This window comes from Coturnix japonica, chromosome 35, assembly GCF_054131305.1.
Source record: "Coturnix japonica strain WE chromosome 35, WE-NBRP24, whole genome shotgun sequence".
Lineage (NCBI taxonomy): Eukaryota > Metazoa > Chordata > Aves > Galliformes > Phasianidae > Coturnix > Coturnix japonica.
Genome location: NC_140697.1, coordinates 2,985,916 through 3,011,731, shown reverse-complemented (window position 1 = coordinate 3,011,731; position 25,816 = coordinate 2,985,916). Strand labels below are relative to the sequence as shown.

Here is a 25,816-nt window from a genome sequence, read left to right as displayed (position 1 = left end):
TCTACCACCTGTAGTGTAGAATAGGTAGCCAATAAATGCTTTTCAACTGTGATGTATCTTTATTCTGCTCCATGCCAAACCTGTGGCCAAAACCTCATAGGGGTTCACAAAGAACTCTGGCTCTGCCAGAGCCCCCATCCAGACCCTTCTTGAGTTACATTCACATCTAGTTTGGCTGAAAAGGTTGGACTATAAATACTCAGTGCTTGGGCCTGTTTAACAGATATTTTTTCCTGATTATGCTGTCCATCGATCTTTTTAAACTGAACTCCTGCTCTAATCTGGTCTTTAAACATTTGTTGTCTCAAGACCCTAATGGGTCCAGACTGGATTACCTTAGGGGCTGGACGCCTAAGTCATGGCAGCAGATGGTTCTCTGCCTTTCTCAGACCTTTCCACCACCATTCAGAGCCTGCATCTGGCCGTAGGCACTCTTGTCTCCCCATCAATTGGGCAGCCTGTTGTATTACAGCACCTGAGGGCCACTGGGGGGTTCAGTATGGATAACATAGACCCATACTGATGTAAAGGTGATGGCTGTAGGATGAGATCCCTCGTTCCTGATGAAAAATTTATTGACTGGGCTCTCAAAATCATCTTCATAGATTGCCTCTTTCATGCCTAATTCTCTAATATAATTTTGTTAGTCCTCCATAGAGGACCACAGGCTGATATTTAATGGTATGTCATTCTTATTTGGCCATGTTATATGACACACAGCCATAAATCATTCACTGATCAAATGGCTATCCTCATTATGTTGGACAGAGCATACAGTCTTTCCCTGAGGGCAGGGTTAGTAGTAATGGATGTCAGTTTTGAAATTTCCAGTCCATTCACCACAGCGCTTTCTGCCTCCATGTCCCATAACCAGAGCAGCTATGCTGGCATGCTCTCTTGGTTTCTGTCTAAACCACTGTACTATATCCATCAGTTCAGCTGCTGTATTATGGGCAGCAGGGTTTGGGGGGTTGGATACTGGTCAGGGCACTCCCACCAGCCTATCCTGCTTTTTTTTTTTTTTTTTTTTTCATTTTTGGGTTACAATCAGTCAGATCTCAAATAGATCTAGTCCAAATGGAACCTCAAAATCTGACCTTTTAGTGCCTTCATTTACAGAGTCCATTTTATACAGATTCCCTTGTACAGGGCCCCCATGGTCTTCCAGAGAGATGTTCCTGATCTTCCATAGGAGAATGATTGAATTAGGTTTTTTCCCCATCAAAACTGCCACCTGTCTTTCCAGTTTTTCAACACTATCATTCAATAGCTGATTTGCATCAGCCTGAGCCTCTTCAGTTATGTTCAGACAGTTCAAGGCCATTAAAAGTGGCCATGCCACCATGAACACAGCTAACTGTCATTCTCAAGTTGTAAGTATGTCTTTGCTAAGACCATGGAAATACTCAGTCAGGTGGGCCAGGGACTCATGGACCCTCCCTCCGTCCCACACAGGGCCCCATTTTTCAGTGACAGAAGCAGTGCTGCATTGTGAGGATCCTAGGAATCCCAGGACATGCCCTGACAAAAGGTCATTCAAAGGGGTAGTCTTTCCCCATCCAAACAACTCCATGATATTCAAAGAATCACAGAATTGTAGGGGTTGGAAGGGACCTCCAGAGACCACTGAGTCCAGTCCCCCTGCCAAAGCAGGTTCCCTACACCACGTTGCACAGCTCAGCATCCAGGCAGGTCTTGAATATCTCCAGAGAAGGAGATTCCACAACCACCCTAGGCAGCCTGTTCCAGTGCTCTGTCACTCTCACCATAAAGAAGTTATTGCACACATTAGTGCAGAATTTCCTATGGTGCAGTTTCTGTCTGTTTCCCCTTGTCCCTCCTCCACAAACTGCTGAAAAGAGTCTGGCCTCACCTCTTTGCCCCCCACACCTCAAATATTTATAGAACCTGGATCCTGTCCCCTCTCAGCCTTCTTTTCTCAAGGCTAAACAGACCCAGTTCCCTAAGTCTCTCCTCATAGGGGAGATGCTCCAGGCCCTTCACCATCTTTGTGGTCCTCCACTGGACTCTTTCCAAAAGATCCCTGTCTTTTTTGTACTGGGGAGCCCAGAACTGGACACAATATTCCAGATGAGGCCTCACCAAGGCAGAGTAGAGGGGGAGGATCACCTCCTTCGACCTGCTGGACACGCTCTTTTTAATGCACCCCAGGATGCCATTGGCTTTTTTGGCTACAAGGGCACACTGCTGGCTCATGGTCAATCTGTCATCCACCAGGACGCCCAGATCCCTCTCAGCAGAGCTCCTCTCCAGCAGCTCTTCCCCCAGCCTGTACTGGTGCATGCAATTATTTCTACCCAGGTGCAAGACTCTACACTTGCTTTTGTTAAACCTCATCCGGTGTCTTACTGCCCAGCTCTCCAGCCTGTCCAGGTCTCGCTGAATGGCAGCACAGCCTTCAGGCGTGTCAACCAATCCTCCCAACTTCGTGTCATCAGCAAACTTGCTGAGGGTGGTCACTATCCCCTCATCAAGGTCGTTGATGAAGATGTTGAACAAGACCGGACCCAGCACAGACCCCTGGGGGACGCCGCTAGTTACAGCCCTGCAGCCAGACACTGCACCGCCAACGACAACCCTCTGCACTCTGCCAGTCAGCCAGTTCTCGACCCACTTCACTGTCCAATCACCTATCCCATACTTCCTCAGCTTTGGTATAAGTATGTCATGGGAGACTGTATCAGTAATAGAGGTTATAGAGTTCAATTCCTGTAGTCAATTTGGCGGCCCAGGTGGGACCAGCTCTGTTCGCTGCAGGACCAGCTGAGAGGGAGACACTTTTGGCGCACCCTGAGATTTCTCTGAAGGACTCCCTTCCTCACCTGATCACTGCAGGGACAGACAAGGACCACCCATAGGTGGACCAGGTATGTGTATGGTAAGTGGAGCCCATATGTCTTGAGGAGACATCCTACACAGTTTACAGCCATACGTGCTGCTCCCAGGGAGGTGAGCTCATGGCTTTGGTTGCCAGCTGGGTAGGAAGACTCCTTGGGTGAGTTCCTATGAAAGGGAACTGTATGTCATATGAATGGAAACAAGAACAAATACTCTCTCCCAGGTAGTTGACAATAGGAGGGACCTAGGTTGGTCTCTCCTACGGGTATGGGATATAGTGGATAGCCTGTCAAATGGTAGCCTGGGTTCTCCAAGTTGTAATCACGGGGGTTATAGGTTGTATGTTCAATATTATCATCTGCTTTAAGTGTTTGGTACCGTGTGTCAAGCCGACTCTGGGAAAAACATTAACGTTTGCAACTGGTCGACCAGAGTATGAGTGTTATTAAGATTCCAACTAGAAAACGTTGTCAGCATTGTGTAGTATGAATAAACCATGGTTTTTGATCTAAATGTCAGAGTGAGTGTGGTGTGAGTGAGACACAGAACAGCTGCAGGGTGAGTGCCGAGTCCCGATTCATGTTTCCTTCCTCCTGTGAGGGAAATGGCCAGACACGGACAAAGTGAAAGACTGTGTTGTCTGTCCACTCATATGTACTTTCTGCTTGTATGTAAGAAGACGGGAGTTTGTACTCTGTAGATTAGTAAGATTGTCCTGAGGAGAGGTGTACATTCCACCCGACCAATGAATGTCAACCCATTTATGTAATACTATGTACTGCTTGCGAGGAAGTGTGTGAGGGAGGTGGTTCAGTCAGTGCTGGTTCTGTGGCACAGTGTTTATAACTGAAGAATACAGACTGTATTAAGGGAGTTTATGTGAACTGTAGAACTGTACTGTTTGACAAACAGTTTTGATGGTATAAGAAAGTTTAATTGTTAATGATATATGGAAGTGTACTTGAGGGAATGTGGAAGTGTATCTGAGCATACAAACAGAGGAAGCATTTACAGAAGAAAAAAGGTTAAAGTGAGTTTACCTGCACTGACATGAGAGCAACACCCTGAACCTCTGCCCTGTGAGCTGAGCAGAGCAGAGCAGAGACACAGTCCTCATGTATCAGGTAGTGTTATTCTGCTTACCAAATGAATGAGTTCACTACAGAAGAGGCAAATCTTCCCCTCTGCTCCATTTGTGGCATACTCTGGAGTTCAAGACATTGCAAAGCTATGGCACATCTACTTTCTTTCAATGATGACGCCTTAGTATGCTCTGGGCTGTCATTTCAATTGCATCTAAAGAAGTCTAGGGTCATGCCAGCTGACAGGAAGCTGGCAAATGTTGTCTCATTGTAAGGAAGAGCAAGAAAGATGACATGGGCAATTATGGACCTGTCAGTCCAGAGCCTGGTAAAATTATGGAGAAAATGATGGTGGGAGTTATGGAAAAACAGCTGAAGGACAATTCTGTCATTGGTTGCAGCCAACACAAGTTTGTGAGGCGAAGGTCCTGTTTAATTTAAGCTCATTCTGTGACACAGTTATCCGTTTAGTTGACCAAGGGAAGCCAGTTGATGTAATCCTTGAGGATTTCAGTGGAGATTTTGATACTGTTTCTCACAACAACCTTCTGGACAGAATGTTCTGCATATGGCTAGACAGAAACACAATGTGGTGGGTGAGCAGTTGGCCAGTAGGTCAGTCCCAAAGGATTATAGTCAGTTTTTTCCATCAGGCTGGTAGATGGTCACTGTCGGGGTCCCCAGGGTTCCATTTTGGGGCCACTTTCCTTTCATGTTTATGCAGATGACTTGAATGCAGGACTAGAAGACGTTCTGAGCAAGTTTGCTGATGAGACCAGATGAGGAGGTGCTGTTGCCTCCACTGAGGGTGGAGAGGACTTGCAGAGAGATGTGGACAAGTCAGAGAAGTGGGTACCAGTTGGTACTAAGCACCAAGTGCATAACGTATAACAAGAACAAGTGCCTGATTGTGCACCGCAGAACATAAAGGACTTCAAACTCTGGGAGAATGTGCAAACGAGGGCACTGGAACTGAGAGATCTGAAGTTCAGAGTTTCACAGGGATTGACTGCTTGTTCACACTGGGCCCTTCTCACATCCCTTCTCACATCCTGCAATGAAACATAGGTCTCATATGGGACATGAACCTCACAGCGTCCTTGCACCACATGTAGAGCCTGGGATCTTCTGTCCCCATGTCTTTCATTTAACATCATACGGACCTCCAACCCATTGCCCCAGGAAATGCCAGGAGCCAACATGAGAGACAGGATCTCTCTACCACTGGTCTTGCAATCAGGGCTTGACCTGTCTGCTTCGTAAGGCAAAGGAGAGGTTTCTTAGCATGCCAGTGCCTTTGCCTGCCTGTAGTCATGGCTTCCAGTTATCTTCTCTAACAAGTCCCTTGGGAAGCTTACTTGGTAATGGCCCTCAGTGGGCCCATTAATACTCCAAGAAACTTCACTGTTACTTCTGACTTTGTCTTGTTGAGCACTTTGTGCAAACTTCTCTCTGCACTAGAGGCTGATGAACTCAGCATCAAATGCACCCTGGGGCCCATTATAACCTAAAGAATCTCCTGTGCCTTATGCCATCTTGTTATCTTCTTCAGGTTATCAGAACTTGTTCAGCAAAAAGGAGGGATATCTGGAGAGAGCTTAAAGAATCCAGTATAAATTTATTGTCTATTTATTTATAGTTGGGTTTAAAGAAGACATTAAAGCAGCACTGTGCAACTGATACCAGTCCAGGATGTCCCAATGAGTTCTGTACTGTTACTGTGTTGACAAAGGTCCTTCTCAACCTCCCCACCCAATTTCTGCTCACAATGGACCTATGGGACTTGCATCACTTTTCTTCACATCACTCTTCTCCTCTGCATTCATCCGCTCAGTGTTAAAACTGCTTTGCACCAACTCCCACTGGCTTTCCTCAGAGAACCAGCTACACATGGAAAAGGAAAGATTTCTCTTTTTTATCTGGCCAGCAAATGGAAAGAAAGGTGATGCAATTGAATGAACAGTAAAACACAGTGATCAACTGCATGCCATGTTCAAGCGGCATCTATTGAAGTTTGTCTTTCATATGGAATATTTTTAAAAGAAATGATTTATTCTGAGGTAGGATAGGATAGATTGAATCACAGTGAAGTAGTTGACAACAGAGGCCATCAGACTCTGAGAGATGGAGCAAATTCCAGTAATCTTCCTGGGATAGATCAGCCAGGTAGTTGAGAGGTATCAACTTAAAACTGATCAGGACTTGTGAGTATTTCACACATTGAGATGGGTTAACACATTCTCATTGATTTATATCTTTGTCTCCAACTCTGTTTTTCACTTTTACTGACATTAATGAACATCTTTCAGACTTCGTGCCTTAATAAAAAAGAGACAGTGATTGAGAAAAAGAAAAAGTATAAGAAGAAAAAGAAAAAGAATAGATAGGAAGGGATAGATCAAATCACAGTGAAGGAGTTGACAACACATTCCATCAGACTTTGGGGAGATGGAACAAATTCCAGTAATCCCCCTGAAAGTCAGAAATCAGACAGATAATTGGGAGGTATCTGACTGAACAAAGAGCAAGGGATGGAGAAATCTGGAGGGCAGTGGGAGTAGTGTGTGCCCAAATGGCCTGCTGAAAACATGCCCTTAACCATGGCCATTTCTTTAGGAGAGCTGAAAAAACTTGGAGGATGAGGCACATCAAATAGGCAGCAGGGAAGAGTAGTGCTGGGCACCAGGCTACAGTCACAGGGCATTGGCACTGGCACCGCTGTCTGTGTCTCTGAACCTGAAGGCATTTGTGTCCAGCGAACACAGTTCTGGAAAACATTGTAGTTTCAGTAAAAGAAAAAAAAAGACATCAAATCACCTCAAAGATTCATATTTACAACTTAAAATGGAACAAGACTCATGAGAATTTTTCATGTTGAGAAGGGTTAACACATTTTCATTGATTTCCATCTTTGTCTTCAATTATTTGTTTCAGTTTTATTGACATTTATGATCAACTATTAAGCTTACAGCCTCAAAATAAATAAATAAATTAAAAGAGATACATTTGCATCTTGCACATGGCCTGATGCCCCTTTCACCTTCACAGTTCCCACAAGTCCTTCCATGCCGGAGAGTATGAGATCCAGCAGAGCACCTCTCCTCTTTGGTTCCTCCACTGCTTGGTCAAGAAGCTGCCATCTGTGCTCTCCATGGATCTGCTGGATGCCACATGCCCTGCTGTGCTGTCCCTGCCACAGATAATGGAGTGACAAAGGCCACCAAATGGGACAAGGGACAGACAACATCAGATTCCCATCTGTCTGCAGAGGGCACCTTCCATTTACTCTCCCTGATCAGGAAGACAGGAAAAGACACTGATGGTCTCCTCTGTTTGCCATTTCCATTAGCTCTGACCTGTCTGCTCTTCCATCCCCAGGCAGAGCTCAGTGCACTCTCACAGAGGGCAGTCGCCCTTCTTTGTCTCCTCGCCCATCCATCCTAAAGACTCGGTATCCCCCTTGTGCTACAGTGCAGTTGTGGAAACCATTAAACTGTGTCCCCATGGTCCAAACAGGAGCTCAGGCCTGCAGCTCTACCAAGATTTCTAGCTTCTTGTGTGTTGGTGTTTGCATTAGTGCAAAAGCACAGAAGTAAATATCCTAATTGAAAAGCATCACTGGACATTGCCTGACTGGATAGCTCATCTATAGAATCAGTGTGCAGAAGGTGGCACACAAACATTAGACCGATCGTGGGTCTTGGAGGTGACGTAGCAGCACGGACACACCATGGGCATGGCTTTCCTGAAGGCCCTGTGCTGCTCTTGTAGCTGTGAGTGAATTCACCGGACAGCCGGTGCTATCCCCTCTCTGGCCCTCAGCTGATGCCCAGGAAGGAGGTGTCTATCTCAGGGATTTCCCACACAGTTTACAAGCACTTGCAAACATCAGGAGCAGCCCAGGCACCTTGGGCATCACCCAGTGTCTGTGTGTGAGCTGCTGCCTCCCAGCTGAAGCACCAAGGACTCAGAGCAGGAGCTCACATGCAGGCAACTCCTTGTGCACTTCTGAACTGAACCAGAGAAATCCCAGCTCCTGTGGTTCTGTGGGGAGCCGAATCCCATTTCAGCTCCAGGATTTCTGTCAAGGGATGAGACTCCTGCGCTGCCTCAGCTGGATCACTGCCCTGCACAGGGAAAGTCCAAACCTCGCCTTCCTTGTCTGGTTGCCCTTATTGTTTCATCAAACGATCTCTGGGAGCACTCCCCATATGTCTCCAATCAGTCACTGACCACTGGACATGTGGTGGTTAATTGAGTGGATTTCAAAGCACAGTCATGATGCTGTTGTCTTTCAGGAGCTGTTGGCCATGAGGACCCAGGGACATGTCAGGGGAAATGAGTGGGAAGGATAAAAATGACATAATCTGCTGCTTGCTTGTCCAGGTTCCTGGGACACAGGGAGCTCATAAAAGTGGGCAGAGCTGCAGAGAGACAGCTGTGCCCAGGAGCAGATCTCGTGCACAGCACAGCCTGCAGGTGACAGAAGGAGAGGAGAGAAATTGGAGAGAGCTTGCAGGATGTGTGTGGTGTGAGCGGGCTGTGAACTCACTGCAGGAGCATTGCTCACAGACCATGACAAGGTAAGTCTCACAGCTGACCATGAGCTGCTTTTAATTAAGGGGTAACTATAACTGGGACATCCCATAGGAGATCTGACTGCAGGCACTGCATGTTTCTTTACTGTGGAAAAAGCTTTCTGCTCCAGCTGAGACGGGTGCCCAGGGCTGTCCTGCAGAGCAGGGTCCCTGCTGTGCCCCAGGGGCTGTGTGCCGGGTATGGGACTCTGCCGCCTGCCAGGCTCAGCACTCAGCCTGCCCGGGGAGCTGCCCAGGGCGCTGCAGGGAGACGTGTGGGGTAAGGAGCCCCCGGCAGGGTTTGTGCTGCCACAGCTGCTGCCTGGGGCAGGGGATCACAGCTCCACTGCACAACTGAATGTTTCTGAGGGCACTTTGCAAGAGGAGAGCCAAGGCAGGGGGTTTCCATTTCCTGTTCTGAGGCAAAGAGGTTTGGAGTCAGAAATCTAAAAGGGGCAATAAGAGTTCTGAGAATTTTTCATCAATCAATTGCTTGTTTTGTGAACACTCACACATGATGTGCTTTCAGTCTCCCCTTTCTCAAAGGATGGAATTATCTTCATTTTCTGTAGGCATGAATAATTCACTTATCCTACAAACAGGCAGCATTTTCTAACTGAAACTGAATGCCACAGAAGCTCGGGTAGGGGGCTCTAAGAGCACTTGGGGTAAAGATATGAGACATGAAACAGATGAAAATATCCAGGGAGAAGGGATAAGAAAATAAGAGGAAGGTTAGAGCTCCATATGCTGCTTCTGCTTAAGGAATGCTGATCTACATGAAATTAAATGCAAGTAATGGTGCTAAATGTACACTGTTGTAGGAGAATTAAAACATTTCATAGTATAGCAGGAGTAGTGCCTCTGAGAATGGTCTGGACTTGTCATTATCTTCTGCACTCTGAGCAGGACTCCAAGCCCAACAACAGCAGATGCCCAACAGCAGCTCCATCAGTGAGTTCCTCCTGCTGCCGTTGGCAGACACGCGGCAGCTGCAGCTCCTGCACTTCTGGCTCTTCCTGGGCATCTACCTGGCTGCCCTCCTGGGCAACGGCCTCATCAGCACAGCCGTAGCCTGCGACCGCCGCCTGCACACCCCCATGTACTTCTTCCTCCTCAACCTGGCCCTCCTCGACCTGGGCAGCATCTCCACCACTCTCCCCAAAGCCATGCCCAACGCCCTCTGGGACAACAGGGCCATCTCCTACACAGGATGTGCTGCACAGCTCTTTTTCTTTACCTTCTTCATGTCAGCAGTGTATTTCCTTCTCACCATCATGTCCTATGACCGCTATGTTGCCATCTGCAAGCCCCTGCACTACGGGACCTTGATGGACAGCAGAGCTTGTGCCACCATGGCAGCAGCTGCCTGGGGCACTGGGGTTCTCAATTCCCTGCTGCACACTGCCAGTACGTTTTCACTGCCTCTCTGCCAAGGCAATGTTGTCAACCAGTTTTTCTGTGAAATTCCCCAGATCCTCAAGCTCTCCTGCTCAGAATCAAATCTCAGGGAAGTTGTGTTTCTCATTTTTACTATCAGTTTAGACGTAGGCTGCTATGTTTTCATAGTTGTGTCCTATGTGCAGATCTTCGTGGCTGTGCTGAGGATGCCCTCTTAGCAGGGACGGCGCAAAGCCTTCTCCACGTGCCTCCCTCACCTGGCCGTGGTCTCCCTGTTTCTCAGCACTGGTGCTTTTGCCTACCTGAAGCCCCCCTCCATTCCCTCCCCACTCCTGGATCTGACAGTGGCACTTCTGTACTCAGTGGTTCCTCCAACACTGAACCCTATTATCTACAGCATGAGGAACAGGGAGATCAAGCACGCTCTCAGGAAGGTGTTGCAATACTCACTATTCCCGCTTCAATAAAGTGCACATCTTCATCGCATGATTCCCAGTGATGGTTCTTCATCTTTTATGCATCTTTGATTGATTGATTATGTGAGATATAGCAACGTGCAAAAAAATGTTATTGAACTTATAAATAAAAATTTGTTTCACTTCTTTCACACCTACTATCCATTTTCTCACTCCAAGAGCTCATGTAAACATGGAACCAGATTCCCCGAATAGGTTAAGAGATAAATAAATAGCATTCAAAATACGCTTTTCCTTAGCTCTTCTCTTATCCAACTTTGTCTGGATTTGGGGAAGGTACAGCCACAGATAGAAGCACAACTAGTTCTTTTCATTCCTCCTCTCTTTACACTGATACAGTGCACAGAGGATTCGAGTCCTCTCATTTCTACAGGCCTGAAGGTCTTGTGTGTCTCACAGCAGTCCCGTCGTCTCTACAGCAGCACTCAGTGGTTTGCTTAATTTTCTTATCTCAATACTTGGAACAGCTACAGGACCTGTAGCATAAGTGACCGCAGAGCTCCTTATGAGGGGTGGAGTGACAGTGGGATCTGTCCAGAGCTTGGAGCAACTGCAGGATGTGTAGCAAAAACTTGGAGCTATTGCAGGGACTGTGCCAGGAGTTGCAGAGGCTGCAGCAATGTCAGCAGATCCAGCTCTCTTCCCCTTGAAGATGCTGAATAGTGTTGAACACAGCTCAGTAGGTGTGGGCCAGGCCCTGGCACACTGCAGTCATTTGGGCCTTTTTAGGATTACCAGTGCCACAGCAGACCTGTCTCCAATATTCTACCAGTTTCTCAGGATCCTGCAGTTGCTCGGAGATGAAGTTCCAAAGCCCTGGGGGTGCCCACCACTCCAGGCAGCTACCCAGACTGTCCCACACCCCCTGCCATGCAGAGCCTTCTCACCTTGGGGCAGATCTCTCACTGATATTCCTGAATAATTGTTTAACCTCAATCCTAGAATCATAGAATCACCAAGGCTGGAAAAGGCCTGAAAGATCATCCAATCCAACCGTTCACCTATTACCAATAGCTCCCACTTAACCATGTCCCTCAACACAATATCCAGTCTCTCCTTGAATACCCCTGGTCTCCCAGAGACGACAGTGTAAAATGTGTAATTCCTAATCATACCAACAATATTACTTCCAAAACCCAAAGATGTCCAAAGAGCTGAATGTGCACAAAACTTCACTTTGCCAATTTTATCGTGGTACAAACCAAGGTCAAACAGCATAGCAAAATAAATACCCTAATCCAGCATCCAGAGTTGACAAATGATGCAGCAGGGAAAACAAGCAGCAAGCAAGGAGCTGTGAAATGCAGCTTCATGAGAAGACTCAGCAAGCTTCACAAATAGGGAAACTATCAGCACCATGGCCTGCACATCTCCAACTCCCACAAAGCCCTGTCCACTCTGGACAGATGTGCTGTTACCACAACCCTTGGAGCCTCACATCAGGCACCAAAATGACTGTGGTTGTTGAACCCAACATGTGGCTCAGCAGCTCACAGTGCTTTGTGCACTGCCCCATTCCCAGTGGGATGGGGATGAGAACTGGGAAAAAGAGTACAACTTCTGGGTTGTAACAAAGCAGTTTACTAAGAGAGATAAAAGGAGAGGAGTAATAGTAATCACTATATATCCGTTGATATAGAATCGTATGTAACAACTGATGCACAAGCACTTGCTCAGCACCACCAGACTGATGCTCAGCTGGGCCCTGAGCAGTGAAGAGACTGAGATGAACTCCCACCCCTTTCAATACAATTTCTGCTTGCTGTCAGCTGATAGAGAACGTCCCTTTGGCCACTATCAGTCAGCTGTCCTCACTCTGTTCCCTCCCAGCTCCATGTGCCCTCCACTGACCATGGCCTTGGCTCTGTACAACACTGCTTAGCAGCAGCTGTAAACATCAGAGTGTTATCAATGGTTTTCTCCTAGAACCAAAACACTGCACCACAGCAGACAGTCTGAAGAAAACAATTCCATCCCAGCTGTAACTCAGATTCCTGCCTGTCCCCTCTTCTTGTTTTTCCTGATCAGGAAGCAAGGAACAGAATCTGCCGCTCTCCTCTCTGAGCCCTTTCCATCAGTTCTCAGCTGGCTCCTCTGCCATCCCCAGGCAGAGCTCAGTGCCCTCTCATGGATGGCAGCAGCCTTTTCTCTTCTTCCTTGCCCATCCGTCATGCAGAATCTGTACCCCATTTGCTACAGTACAGAGCTGAGAATCAACCCACCGTGTCTCTGTGAACCAAACAAGACCCTAGGCCTGCAAAGGCACAGAGATTTGGAGTTCGCTGAGTGAATGTTTGTGGTCCTCTCATTAGTGTAAGGATTCTTCAGAAAGCATCCCCTTCCAGAAGCATGCTTTGATTTAGCCTGTCTGGGTCTTGCATCTACACTGTGGTACTGATGTTCAGGGCCTTGCTCAGAATCAGCAGCCTGCATGAAAGGAAAAGCTCTGTGGTTTTCTCTTGATTTGTCCCGTTTATTTCCCATGCTACCCGCACTGGTCTACAGGCACTTTAGGGCAGCAGTAGGTTGGGGTTACCCCCAGAGGGTACACAGTAAGATTTAGGACGGGGTATTGGCAACAAGACTTTCTCTGAGGAATCCTCACACAATCCTATAGGACAACTCAGAGGCTTTCCATTCAATCTCCAACAGCAACAATATCCCTCAGCCCTTCTCTGTCACATCCAATTCCCCACCCTTCCCCATTTGGACCTGGTTTAAAGCCCTATAATCAATCAGTGCAGGAGCATTTCAGATGGGGTCATGGAGGAGGCAGACTGCCATTCTTGGGGTGGCCATTTTCCCAGGAGGGCATGGTGGGAGGGCTTTGTCCCATCTGGTTCCACCAACACTTGCATCCACCCAGCAGAAGGCTGTGCCCTCTGTGTCCCACTTGAACTCTGCATGGAGCTTACAGTTGGCAGTGACATGGCTGAGAAGCTCTGGGCATGGATTAAGGGACAGGGAATTAATGTGCCTTCCTAACTTCCTCCCTGCATGCCTTAGCAACTTCCTTGTAATCTCCCCAAGTACCCAGCCCCTTCTTCCAGAGGACGGAGATTCTCTTTTTCTTCCTGAGTCTCAATAGTTTTCCCCAGTTCATCTGCACTGGTCTTCTTCCCCTATGGCTCACCTTATGGCATTCAGGGACAGCCTGATCTCGTGCCATTAAGATTTCCATCTTGAGGAGTGTCCAGGCTTCCTGGACCCCTTTACCCATAAGGAGCGACTCCCAAGGGACCTGTGCTACAAGTGTCCTGAACAGGTCAAAGTCCGCCCTCTAGAAGTTCAGGATAGTAGTTTTGCTAGTCACCCTTCTGACATCTCCAAGAATAGAGAATTCTACCATTTCATGGCCACTCTGCCCAAAACAGTCCCCAACCTTCTCAACTCCTACCAGTCCTTCACTGTTAGTGAAGAGCAGGTCTAGCAAGGAACCACCCCTGGTAGGACTTCATACCAGCTGTGTAAGGAAGCTGTCTTGCATGCAATCTATAAACCTCTTGGACTGATTCCTCTGCTATTTATTATATTCCCAGCATATATCAGAGAAGTTGTAGTCTCCCAAGAAAATGAGTGCTGGCAATCTTGCGACTTCAGTAAGCTGCTCATAGAATGCCTCACCCATCAATTAGGCGGTCTATAAGAAACCTTTAGCAAGATGTCACACTTACAGGCCTTTCCCCCGATCCTTACAAACATGCACTTCATTCTGAAGCCCAAGCTCTTCAACATCAAAACTCTCTTTAATATAAAGGGCCACACCGCCACCCTTCCTTCCTCCTCTATCCCTTCTGAAGAGCTTGTAACCATCCATCACAGCACTCCAGTCATGGCAGTGGTCCCACCATGGGTCGGTAATAGCAACTAGGTCATGGTTTGTCAGATGCACAGTTGCTTCCAGCTCCTCTTGCTTGTTGACCAAGCTGCGTGCGTTAGTGTAGATGCACTTCAGCTGAGGCATCTGCCTTTCTCCCAGCTCAAACAGCATTTCCCTAGGCTTATCTCTGGTAAGCCCTGTTTTGTCCACTCCCCCATCGTAGCTAGTTTAAAGCTCTTTCGATAAGCCCCGCTACCGTCTATGCTAGGATTCACTTCCCCCTTTGAGACAGTTGGGTTCCATTCATGGATAACAGACCATGGGCCAAGTAAACTGTCCTGTGATCAAAGAACTCTAAGTTTCTGGCTCAGTACCAACCTCTGAGACAATTGTTCATTGCTTTGCTTTCCAAGCCTGCTCTGTGTCCCTCACTGCCACTGAAGGTATAAAACAAAAAATCACTTGATCTCCCACTTTGTGAACTAAATGGCCTAAATTCCTGAAATCTCTTTTTATAGTTTGTAGTCTTATCTAAGAAATTTCATCACTGCCCACCTAAACTATGAGTAGTGGAAAATAATCAGTGGACCTAACCAGCATTGGGAGTTTCCTCATTATGTCCCTGACCTGAAGCCAAGAAGGCAGCGGACTTACTGACAACTGGGGTCCAGTCTGCAAATGGGGCCCTCTATTCCTCTGAGAAGGGAGTCACCCACCACGGCCACCCTTCTTTCTTTCATGGCAGAGGAAGTCACAAGGCTTGGTAGTGACTGCCTTGCATTAGGTTTCCTCCTAGGCAGATCCTCCATTGCCTCCCCATTCTCATCTCCTTCAGATTTCAGAGTGTCAAACCTGTTGCTTAGATGGATCAGGGGTCGAGGGCTAGGCAGGCATGGGGGGGCTCCTGTGATGTTGAGTTGGGACTCTCTTCCAACCCTTCTCATCAGTCAGGTCTGTCTGACTGTGACAGGGCAGGGAGTCAACCACTTTTCTGGGGGTATCTGCCTGGCAGCCTTCCCTCGGGGATGCCAGCAAGTCACTCCACCAGCCCATCTCCCGATCACACTCCCTGATGGTAAACTGTGAGTAAAACCTTGAGTAAAGTGAGAGTTCACCTAGACAAAAGTATGAGTAGAAACATGGACTGACGTGAGGGTAAACCCAGAGTAAACCCAGGATCCCATCCATTGGGCATGCACAGCCTCTGAGGGCAACTTTTTCCAGTGTTGCTGTGTAAAAATATAGGTTCCTCACATCTAACCTATGTCTCCCCTTTTTAATTTAAATCCGTTTCCATTTGTCCTGTTATCAACAGACCATCCCATCCTTATTCTAGCGTTAGGCATCTCATCCTCAGATGGAAACCCTGGGGCTGAATTGGGATCAGTTTTTCAAAGAACCACAGGAGCTACAAGTTCACCTAGCTGAGTTCAGATGTGCACAGTGAGGTGTCTGTGTGTGAGTCCCTCATCTGAATCCTTGGTTTTTATTCCACAGGGACTGCACTACTCATACACAGTCTCTCCGTGATGCCCAAGATGCCTTGGGTGATCCTAGTTTTGTGCTAGTGCTTGTAAACTGTGACGGAAAATCTATGAGATAGACACCTCCTTCTGGAGCATCAGCTGAGGGCCAGAAGGGAGGTATTCTTGGCCATCCTAAATACCACCTCAGCCACGTGCTTAGGGCACCCATTGTGTCTTTTGCACCTGACCCCATGGAGTATGTAGTGATATTCAGCTTATCAAAAGGATGAGCTCAGAACAGAAGAGGCAGATCTTCCTCTCTGCTCCACCTGTGGCATAGTCTGGATTTCAAGGCATTGCAAAGCTATGGCACATCTACGTTCTTGCACTGATGACACTTTAGCATGCTCTGGGCTCGCATTTCAATGGCATCTAATAAATCTAGGGTCATACCTGTTGACAGGAAGCTGGCAAATGTTGTCTCATTGTAAGGAAGAGCAAGAAAGATGACACGGGCAACTATGGACCTGTCAGTCTCACTACAGTGCTTGGTAAAATTATGGAGAAAATGATGGTGGGAGTTATGGAAAAACAACTGAAGGACAGGTCACAGACAACACAAGATACAGAGGGGAAGGTCCTATTTAATTTCAGGTCTTTTTATGACACCTTTATCCATTGAGCTGAACAAGGGAAGGCAGTTGATGTAATCCTTGAGGATTTCAGTAGAGCTTTTGATACTATTTCTCCAGCACCCTTCTGGACAGAAATTCCTGCATACAGCTAGACAGAAACAGAACGTGGTGTGTTGTAATACAAGAAGAATTTTACAGAGCAGCAGCCATGGATTGAGATAAGGAGTTCACAGAGCAGCAGCTGCGGAGCAGGATAAACAGCATGAGAACAAAGGACATCTCTAGGAAAAGAATGAATGGCTCGTGGCTTTGAAGGGGGGTTATAGGGTTGTTATTGCAGTAGCTTTCCTCCAATTAGCGTGTGTGATTTTTGGACACCCTTGTCTGTCTCCTATAAAAGTCTGGCTTTCGGGCAATAAATTGATGCAGCTATATGTAACTATATTGGTGTTTCTCTGTTTGACCCAGCACGCTGACATTTTGCCTTTCAGGTTCACCAGCAGTGGTGGGTGAGCAGTTGGCCAGTAGTTCTGTCCCAAAGGATTATAGTCAGTGGGTTCCATTGGGCTGGTAGATGGTCACTGTCAGAGCTCCCCAGGGTTCCATTTTAGGGCCACTTTCCTTTCATGTTTATGCAGATGACTTGCATGCAGGACTAGAAGATGTTCTGAGCAAGTTTGCTGATGAGACCAGATGAGGAGGTGTTGTTGCCTCCACTTAGGGTGGAGAGGACTTGCAGAGAGATGTGGACAAGTCAGAGAAGTGGGTACCAGTTGGTACTAAGCACCAAGTGCATAAAGTATAACAAGTGCCTGATTGTGCACCTGGGTATGGGCAACCCTGGACATAAACACTGTCTGTATATTGGACACATGAGAGACGTCTGACTGAAAAGGATTGGGGGTCCTGCTCAACATAAAATTTTAAGTGAGTCAGCAGTGTGCCCAGCCAGCCAAGAAGGCCAACAGTCCCCTAAAGTGCATCAAGCAATTTATTGCCAGCTGGGTGGGAGAAAGGTTTGTCCCTCTTTGCTCTGCATTGCTACTGCCTCACCTGGAGCACTGGGTGCACTTCTGGGCAATGCAGAACATAAAGAACATCAAACTATGGGAGAGTGTGCACAGGAGGGCACTGGAACTGAGAGATCTGAAGTTCAGAGTTTCACTGGGATTGACTGCTTGTTCAGACTGGGCCCTTCTCACACCCCACATCCTGTGATGAGACACAGGGCACATGTGGGATATGAACTTTAACAGCATCCTTGCACCACATGCAAATGCTTTTCCCAGTGCTTCAGTGTTCCACCACCCATTGCTTTCAACATAGTTTTCAACACCCCATTGTATCTTTTAATTTTACCAGAAGCTGGTGCATGGTAGGGGATATGATAAATCCACTCAATGCCATGAACTTTGGCCCAAGTATTTATTAAGGGAATTTTTGAAATGTGTCCCATTATGAGACTCAGTTCTTTCTGAGGTGTCATGTCTCTATAGGACTTGTTTCTAACAACCCAATATTGTGTTTCTGGCAGTAGCATGGGGTACTGCGTATGTTTCAAGCCACCCAGTGGTTGCTTCCACCGTGGTAAGCACAAAACGCTTATCATTATGAGATCCTGGCAAGGTGACATCATTCACCTGTCACTCCTCCCCATATTTATACTTTTGCCTTGGCCTTCCCCCCAGAGAGGCTTCATATTCTTGGCTTGTTTAATTATGGCACATGATTCACAGTCATGAATAACCAGTGCAATAGCATCCATAGTTAAGTCCACCCCTCAGTCTCTAGCCCAATTATATGTTATGTCCATTCCTTGATGGCCTGAGGTCTCATGGAACCATCAAGCTTGAAATAATTCACTCTTGTTCTGCCAGTCCAAGTCTATTTGAGCCACCTCAATTCTGGCAGCTCGACCTACCTGATGGTTGTTTTGTTGTTCTGCAATAGCCCGACTCTTGGGCAAGTGTGCATCCACGTGACACACCTTTACAATCATATCTTTTTTTTGAGCAGTTATGTTTTTCTACAGTTCAGCAGCCCAAATAGGTTTACACCTCCGTTGCCAGTTATTTTGTTCCCACTGCTGTAACAACCCCCATAAGGCATTTGCCACCATCCATGAGTCAGTATAAAGATAAAGCATTGGCCACCTCTCCCGTTCAGCCACATCTAAGGTCAGCTGGACAGCTTTTACCTCTGCAAACTGACTTGATTCTCCTTTACCTTCAGTGGCCTCTGCGACCTGTCGTGTGGGGCTCCAAACAGCAGCTTTCCATCTCCGATGCTTCCCTACAATATGAAATGATCCATCAGTGAAAAGAGCATATTTCTTTTCATTTTCTGGTAGTTCGATGTATGGTGGGGCCGCTTTAGCACATGACACCTCTTCTCCTGGTGATGTTCCAAACTTTTTATCTTCAGTCCAGTTCATGATCACTTCTAAAATTCCTGGACGATTGAGGTTCCCCATCCGCGCTTGTTGTCTAATCAGTGCAATCCACTTGCTCCAGGTGGCATCGGTAGCATGATGGGTGGAGAGAACCTCCCCTTTCAACATCCGGTTCATCATTGACAGTCGAGGTGCCAGAAAGAGCTGCATTTCAGTACCAGCTACTTCGGAAGCAGCCCGAGCCCCCTCATACGCGGCTAAGATCTCCTTCTCAGTTGGAGTGTAGCACTCTTCAGACCCCTTGTACGCTCAGCTCCAGAATCCCAGGGGTCGGCCTTGGGTCCCTCCTGAGGCTCTTTGCCACAAACTCCAAGTGGGACCTTTCTCTCCAGCAGCAGTATAGAGGATGTTCTTTACATCCTGTCCAGTCCGTACTGGCCCCAGGTCCATGGCACAGGCTATCTCCTGTTTAATCTGTTCAAAAGCCTGCTGCTGCTCTGGGCCCTATGCAAAATCATTCTTCTTCTGCATCACCTGATAAAGGGGGCTTACAATGAGGCTGTAGTTTGGAATGTGCATCCTCCAAAAGCCCACTGCACCCAGGAAACATTAACACCTTTTTACCTGTTCCAGAACTGAGCATTGAACCTCCATAAATATCCAGAGCCAGCTGAGAAAAGGCACATCCAAAAACAGCAATGGTAAGGCCAATCAGAAGCACCAGCTTCAACAGCAGTTCTAACACATTCGAAGCCATAGCAACATCATCCTGGAGAAAAAAACAGAAACAAAACAACAAAACCCAGCAGTCAATTACACGAACTAGAACCAGCACAACTGCTGCTGTCACCAAGAGAAACTGTTCCAGGGGGAAAAAGTCCACTGGCACAATGCAAGGCACAGCCAAGACTATTTTTTGGTATTGACACACCTACACACTTGGTCCTGGCTTCCAGCTGTGCTCAGGTATTCTTATTCTCTTCCGTATTATATGCAGAACTCTCAACAAAGATCAGCCATTGACAGCTCTGTTTCAGGGCTTAAGGAAAGGGGCAAACAGCAGCCAGTAAATAGCAAAGAAAAGCACAGCATTTGCCCAGGGCCACAGCCTGAATCACCAAAAGGGCCACGTCTTCATTGTTACACTGGACTACAAGTTTCGCCACAGCATAAGGAGCCACTTGTGAGTTCTGTACATGGTAAGATGCAGCTGCCCACACCCCTCATGAGGAGTCAAACCTCCTGCCAGGTGCACGGGATAAGCCCACACACAAACACACCATGAACACTCCACGTCAAACACACACACAGGTACACCTCTGTCAGCCTACCATTAACGTGAGACATGACACTTGGCTGACTGGGACCTTCCTATCTGACCAAGAATTTCTTCTAGAGCATACAGAAACCTCTCCTTCATGTAACCATCGTTACTGCGCAAACAATCCCAAAGCTCAGCCAAAACACAGCTGTCTTCCTCTGGAAAGGGCACCCTCTGAAGCGCTCAATGCTTACCAGCCTGTTGTATTTTCAAGTCAGTCAAATATTGTCAAGTGCCACTTATTTGCTGGAAAGAGATTGAACCTACAGTAATTGCCTCAGCACAGCTGCACAGACATGGTGCACAAGCACCATGCTGTTGGAGTAGAGGATTTTAACTTCAATTACCAGACAATGCAGCATTATGTCATTGCACCTCGTAACTCCTACTTCGCTACCTTTTTATCCATTTGCTTTTTGTCCAGACTCCTTCGGCATGGTCTCCACTTCAAGTTTCTTTCCAAATATCTTTACACTCAGTAATTTAAACACACGTCAGTCACACTCCTGATACAATTGATCTCCAACAGAAGGTAAGCATTTCATGTGGAACCAATACTAACAAACGTACCTGCTTCTGATCCTTTACATTCTTCCCTCTTTCCAATACTTGAGCGAAAAAGACATAAAAACTCTCTTCAATAGGCAAAAAGATGAACCTGGCCACCAGCGACCCGAGATTATTCACGATATCATACACACCTTCACAAACAAAACACACCAACAAGCTGTCACTTTTTTTCTGGCACAAATTCCTATTCCACATTTCTGATAAACAAAGAGAGAACCAGTGGAACTTAATGCAGCATTAGAGCAAATCTAGCAATAGCCCCAGACACCCCCAGGCAGCCCCTTCAGTTCTTACTACAGAGGAAGATAAAAGATCCAGATGCAAGAGAATCAGCCTGTGGCGCAGCCAGTGCTGTCACCTGAACTGCTGCTGCCATTCATTACTCTGTAAGGACACTGCTTTTATGGAGCACATTCAGTTGGAGATGTGATGCTACAAACAACAGTGTTCCTGCTGTAACAGCTAACAGACTGCAAAGGAAGACAACAGGGCCAAGAAAATGAAGAGAAGGAACTGCAATGTATCAGATACTATGCTGCCTCCTTCCAAGTTTTTAAAACAGAAACAAGACGCACAGCAGAAGAGGCACAACTGCCAAGTTTTGATCCAAGGGAGAAGCATTCCTTAAATCCACGACCCTCAAACAAGTTGCTCTGGTTTTGTTTCTTGTTTTTTGGTGTGTGTTATATTTAATAACCATTTACCCATCATTCTCTGAAATGCACCTCAACGTCCCAGCACCACTGAAATCCTCCAAAATTTTCATGTTATTTTCAAATGGTTTCTAATATTTTCAGTATTTTCAGAAGCAGACAAAAAGGAGCAACTAGAAAGTGATGTCATTGCTGCACAGCATCGCCACACTCACCCCGATCGCCAAAGTTTATCACATTCAGAAAAGTCATCACGTATTGCTCACCTGAAGTTGAAAACACAGAAGTAAGGACAAACCCCCACATCTCTCCCCGTGTGTGTCCAGGCCCTGCTAACAGGACGCATTCCAGAGACATGTCCAGCAGGACGGTACAGTTCTGATCCTCCACAAACCTTCCGTAACTGCACCTGGGTTGCCAACACCTGCTGGTGCCGCTCTGACCACCATCCCCTCCCAGCCTTCCCAGGCTCCTTGTCCATTTTGTGACCTGTATCCACTTTCCTTCCCCCAGCATTCCCACACATCGAGCCTCACCCTCTGTCAAAATCTGCTTCAGGAAGGACTGTTTGAAGAAGCTCCAAGTCAGCCATGCTTCCTTCCAGTTAAGGAAAGCCTGCAAAATCAAAGAAGCAGCGTCACCCTGGTCTGGCTGACTTTCTCCCTTGTGGAAAATCACCATCTTTGCAGATACACAAAGGAACTGCATAAGTTTTCTACAGAGTAAATCACTCAACAGTAACCAGAGAGGGGGAAAAGTTGTTTAGCAGACCAATATAACTCTGCCCCTCACAGTACTGTACATCTTTCAGTGCTCTTCAAAGCACTCCTGCAAGCCTCACAAGACAGAACTGCCTTCATGTCCTCAATCTCTCAGTCTCTTCCTCATCTTTGCCTTTTCATTTCTTTCTTTGCCCCATTTCCTTTTTGGAGGACATCAGAGATCTGAGTATCTGCAGGACGCTGTGCACCACCACGTTCTGTCTGAGGAGAAGTTGAAGTACCAGCTCTGTAAGACAACCCTGGATTCTCTTCTACCTGATACCAGCTCACTCCCTTTAACACTGTAAATGTTCCATCTCCAATCAACAGATGAGGCAGCCAACGAGGCCCAGAAACAAAGAGCTCCAGGTTCACTGTGGTTTTCTGACAAGGATTTGAATGCAACAACTGTGAATGGAATTTTATGCAACCATGCTTCCTAACCAGCCATGGTGTCCAGGAGCAGAAATAATCTCTCAGTCACTCCATCAACTCCAGTTTTCAAAGCGCTCTCGTCAAAGACTTAAGAATGAACTGTGTGACCCACCTTATCCGCCATCCAGTTAGGTAACAGGCCTTTCATTCTTGTAATCGGAAATGACTTCTTTGTTGCTTCAGGAGACCCCAAGAACTTTGCAAAACAAACCACATAGCACAGCACCAGAACACTGGTGTACAAAAGCTGGAAAGACAAGGAAGGGAAAAAACAAAGAATGAGTGAGAACTCAGTGAGAAGTGAAGGCAGTTCTTCCTCCTGTCAACTCTGAACCTAGCTGAAGGCGTTACTGTAACTCCCCTCCCCACACACAGAGTACTGTTGATTTAAATTCATTTTAATCAGCAGATCAGCATCACAGCCCTCTGCCCTCAAGAACAGCTAAAGCACACACAACGTAACAACCTTATTCACAAAATGTACCTTTAGGCACACAACAAAGGTGCCCATTAAACTGACTGGGCTCAACGCGCCAAGTAACGTCTATCACCAAAATCCTTCACATTTAAACCCTCACCTCGGAGGAACATTCTCTCACCTCCTCAGTGTTATCTAGCAGGTTAAATGTCACAGACAGCAGCAAAGAACATTTCAGAGCAAGAATTTATATACAGAATACAGGAAACTTACCTGAGCCAAGGAAAAAATGTGAAGGCCCCATTGCGGATAAAGGATGACTAAGATAACTGTCAAAGTGCATTTTGACACTATCGAAAGGCTTTCAGCAATTACCTTCAAGAAAGAGAAAATAGACAACGCTCATTTTTGCCAGCTTAACCACCTACAGGAAGGCAAAGCACTCCAGTTTCACACACACAACCCACAAAGGACCTGTAAGGCATTCACAGTCAGTGTGGCTACCACAGTTCTGCTGCTGCATTGACCACCTCACGCTGCAGCATCTCTGCACATTCTCAAGTCTTATAGGGCACTTTTCCCCCATCACACTGCCCCGCTCCCTTGTGTGGGACCCACATGGGAGTAAATCCTGCTTGGCACAATCGTGACCCCAGCTGCTGCATTTCACAGCCTCACACCGACAGTGAAAAGCAGAAGTGTGGAAGGCGTCTGTGCCTCCCTCTGAGCAACACTTGTGATTATACATTTAATGAGCATTAGGGAGGTAACTTCTAAACAAATTAACTTCCTTTTTTAAACAGGAGCAAATTAACGTTACAAATACATTATGACTACATCGTACAGCACGAAGCAACCCATAGCTTCATTTGTTTTTTAAGCACCCCTGAACATGCACAGATCCAGTTCAGGAATCTGGTCTTCATTTCCATTACGTCACTTTTTCAGCACGAAGTTTCTCCGTCCCACACAGCCCTATGCTCACAGCTTCCCTACTAACCTTAAGCCTTACAAACAGGTGAGCCTGGGCTAAAACCCAGAATGGCTCCCCTAGAAGCTCAACAACTGCAGAGAGGCCAAACGCCACCACGCTAGCCTGATAGTGAGGAACCACGGATGGATCCGGAACTTCAAGTACGTGCAGCCAGACGAAGCCCAGGAAAACAGACCAGAAGACACCAAGAGGGACTCTAAAAAGTTAATGTAAAAACAGTCAGGTTTCCTTCAGCAGAAAAAAGAACAAGAGAAAATCTGATTCAAATTTCCCACGCTGCTGTACTTTACGTATGTCGAAAGAGATCAGACAAACTCATTGCTATTGTAGCTACAAGTTTTGGTGTAAAACCTGTCAGTGCGAGCTACTACTTGCAGCTATGAGTCTGATAGCCCCAATGTAACTGTTACAGTGAGCCTTCCAGGCAACGGCAGTGGAGTCAGCAGAAGAAAACATGCACGGCATGCAGTGCAGACACGGGCTGCAGACACGGGCCGCCTCGTGCAGGTCCCGCTGCAGGACCCGCCGCCTCCTCCAGCCGGAACCAGGAGTGAGCTCTAAAGCAAAGCGGAGCCGCTCTCACGTCAGCCACAGCAGGTTGATGGTCGCGGCCCAGCTCCGCTCCGCGCCGCCGCTCAAGCAGGCCCTGCGGAACGCCTCCCTGGCCAGGAACACCGCGGTGGAATAGAGCAGCGTCAGCCTGCGGGAGACACGACGGGACACGGGGTCGGCCCCGCTCCGTGCCAAGGAAACCCGGCCACCAGAGGCGGTTCCCGGCGGCTCCCATTGCCGGGGCAGCGCGGCGTCACCTCACGCTGACGACGTCGAGGAGCTCCCTGGACAGGTAGCGCAGCGTCAGCGCGTTCAGCCCGAAGGTGACCGCCCAGAACAGCACCTGCGGGGGAACGGGGGAGGAAAGCGCTGCCGGGGGGCCGGGCCGGCTCCCGCGGGCGCCGCCCAGGAGGGCGAGGAGCGGGAGGAGGCGGGGCCGGGGGTCCCGGGTCGGCCCGCACCTGCAGCAGGGCGCTGGACGAGGCCAGGCGGGCGGTCTGACGGAGAGCACCGACGGCCGCCATGACACCGAGCGACCGGCCGGAAGGACGGCGTCGCGCCGCGATTACATCACGAGGGGGCGGACGGCAGCAGAGCTGAACCCGACCCGTGTGGTGCCTGTCAGCAGGTGGCGGCGGGGTGACACAGCGGGGTGTGCAGCGATACAATGTACGGCCTCAGTGTGCGGGGAAATGGCAGCCAGAGGCGTCCAGCTCCACTTGTGAATGTGGATGGAGCACAAGCAGCGTGTGTGAGCGCAGTGATGTGGTGCATTGCAGCACTGGGGGCACGGACAGGAAAGAAAAGCCCCAGATCTGGCCATGCAGCTTTTAGCAGCGCCGCATTCGGCTCTTGTTCTTTGCTGGCCAAAACACGGAGCTGCTGGTAGTGACAGTGCTGAGACACGGCGCTTTGTAGCTGACACTGCTCCACACAACTGTGCTGTTGTGCTCTTTGCACCCGGTGCAGTTCCCATGGAAATAAACGGCAGGCATTACTTTTGGAGCAGCCCGTACAATACAACTTCACCACCTCATTTTATCTGTGCCTTATCATCCTACCTAAAATGTAAGACTCTTTTCTGAGAATCCAATAGTACCGAAGGTTCATCGTAAGAGACACTTCAGGAGTCACCTCAGGCTGTTCTAAGCGGTAGAACACTCCCATCGCATCCTGAGGAATGTGGAGAGGTTCAAAGAAGAGGCTCTGACCCCACGTCTGAGGCTAAACCAGCACTGACATCCTCCGTGCACACCATACTCCTAACATTCCATGTCTGATGTGGAGCAAACTCCTGTCCATCCGCACACAAAACCTGATGCGATCAATTATGCTGAAAGCACAATACAGAAAGCAAAAACCTGTTCTCTGTCTGTGGCGAACCTGAAATCTTTCCAACAGAAA

The 25,816-nt window shown here is 47.7% G+C and overlaps 2 protein-coding genes across 2 annotated transcripts in view; both read right to left on the bottom strand.

Moving 5' to 3' along the window:
* The window catches only part of LOC146755198 (maestro heat-like repeat-containing protein family member 7), a 396,701-nt gene that overhangs the window by 341,474 nt on the left and 29,411 nt on the right, over positions 1–25,816 (bottom strand). The window lies entirely within an intron of this gene.
* Positions 19,257–24,936, bottom strand: LOC146755200 (man(5)GlcNAc(2)-PP-dolichol translocation protein RFT1-like). The gene is made up of 10 exons (XM_085526301.1): positions 24,756–24,936; positions 24,444–24,669; positions 23,867–24,056; positions 23,140–23,241; positions 22,561–22,695; positions 21,789–21,867; positions 21,468–21,518; positions 20,600–20,730; positions 19,303–19,477; positions 19,257–19,267 (listed from the first exon to the last, which is right to left on the bottom strand). Exons 1-10 carry the CDS (start codon positions 24,934–24,936, stop codon positions 19,257–19,259), a joined length of 1,281 nt encoding a protein of 426 aa, XP_085382427.1.

Excerpts from the sequence above, each read along its gene's own strand:
- LOC146755200 (XM_085526301.1), bottom strand. The coding sequence starts at position 24,936 with ATGGCGGCCGTCGGTGCTCTCCGTCAGACCGCCCGCCTGGCCTCGTCC. Across the intron at positions 22,696-23,139 it reads ACATTTTTTCCTTGGCTCAG|CTTTTGTACACCAGTGTTCT; the intron begins GTAAGTTTCCTG and ends TTGTCTTTCCAG. Across the intron at positions 20,731-21,467 it reads GATAAACTTTGGCGATCGGG|GTGTGTATGATATCGTGAAT; the intron begins GTGAGTGTGGCG and ends TTGTTTGTGAAG.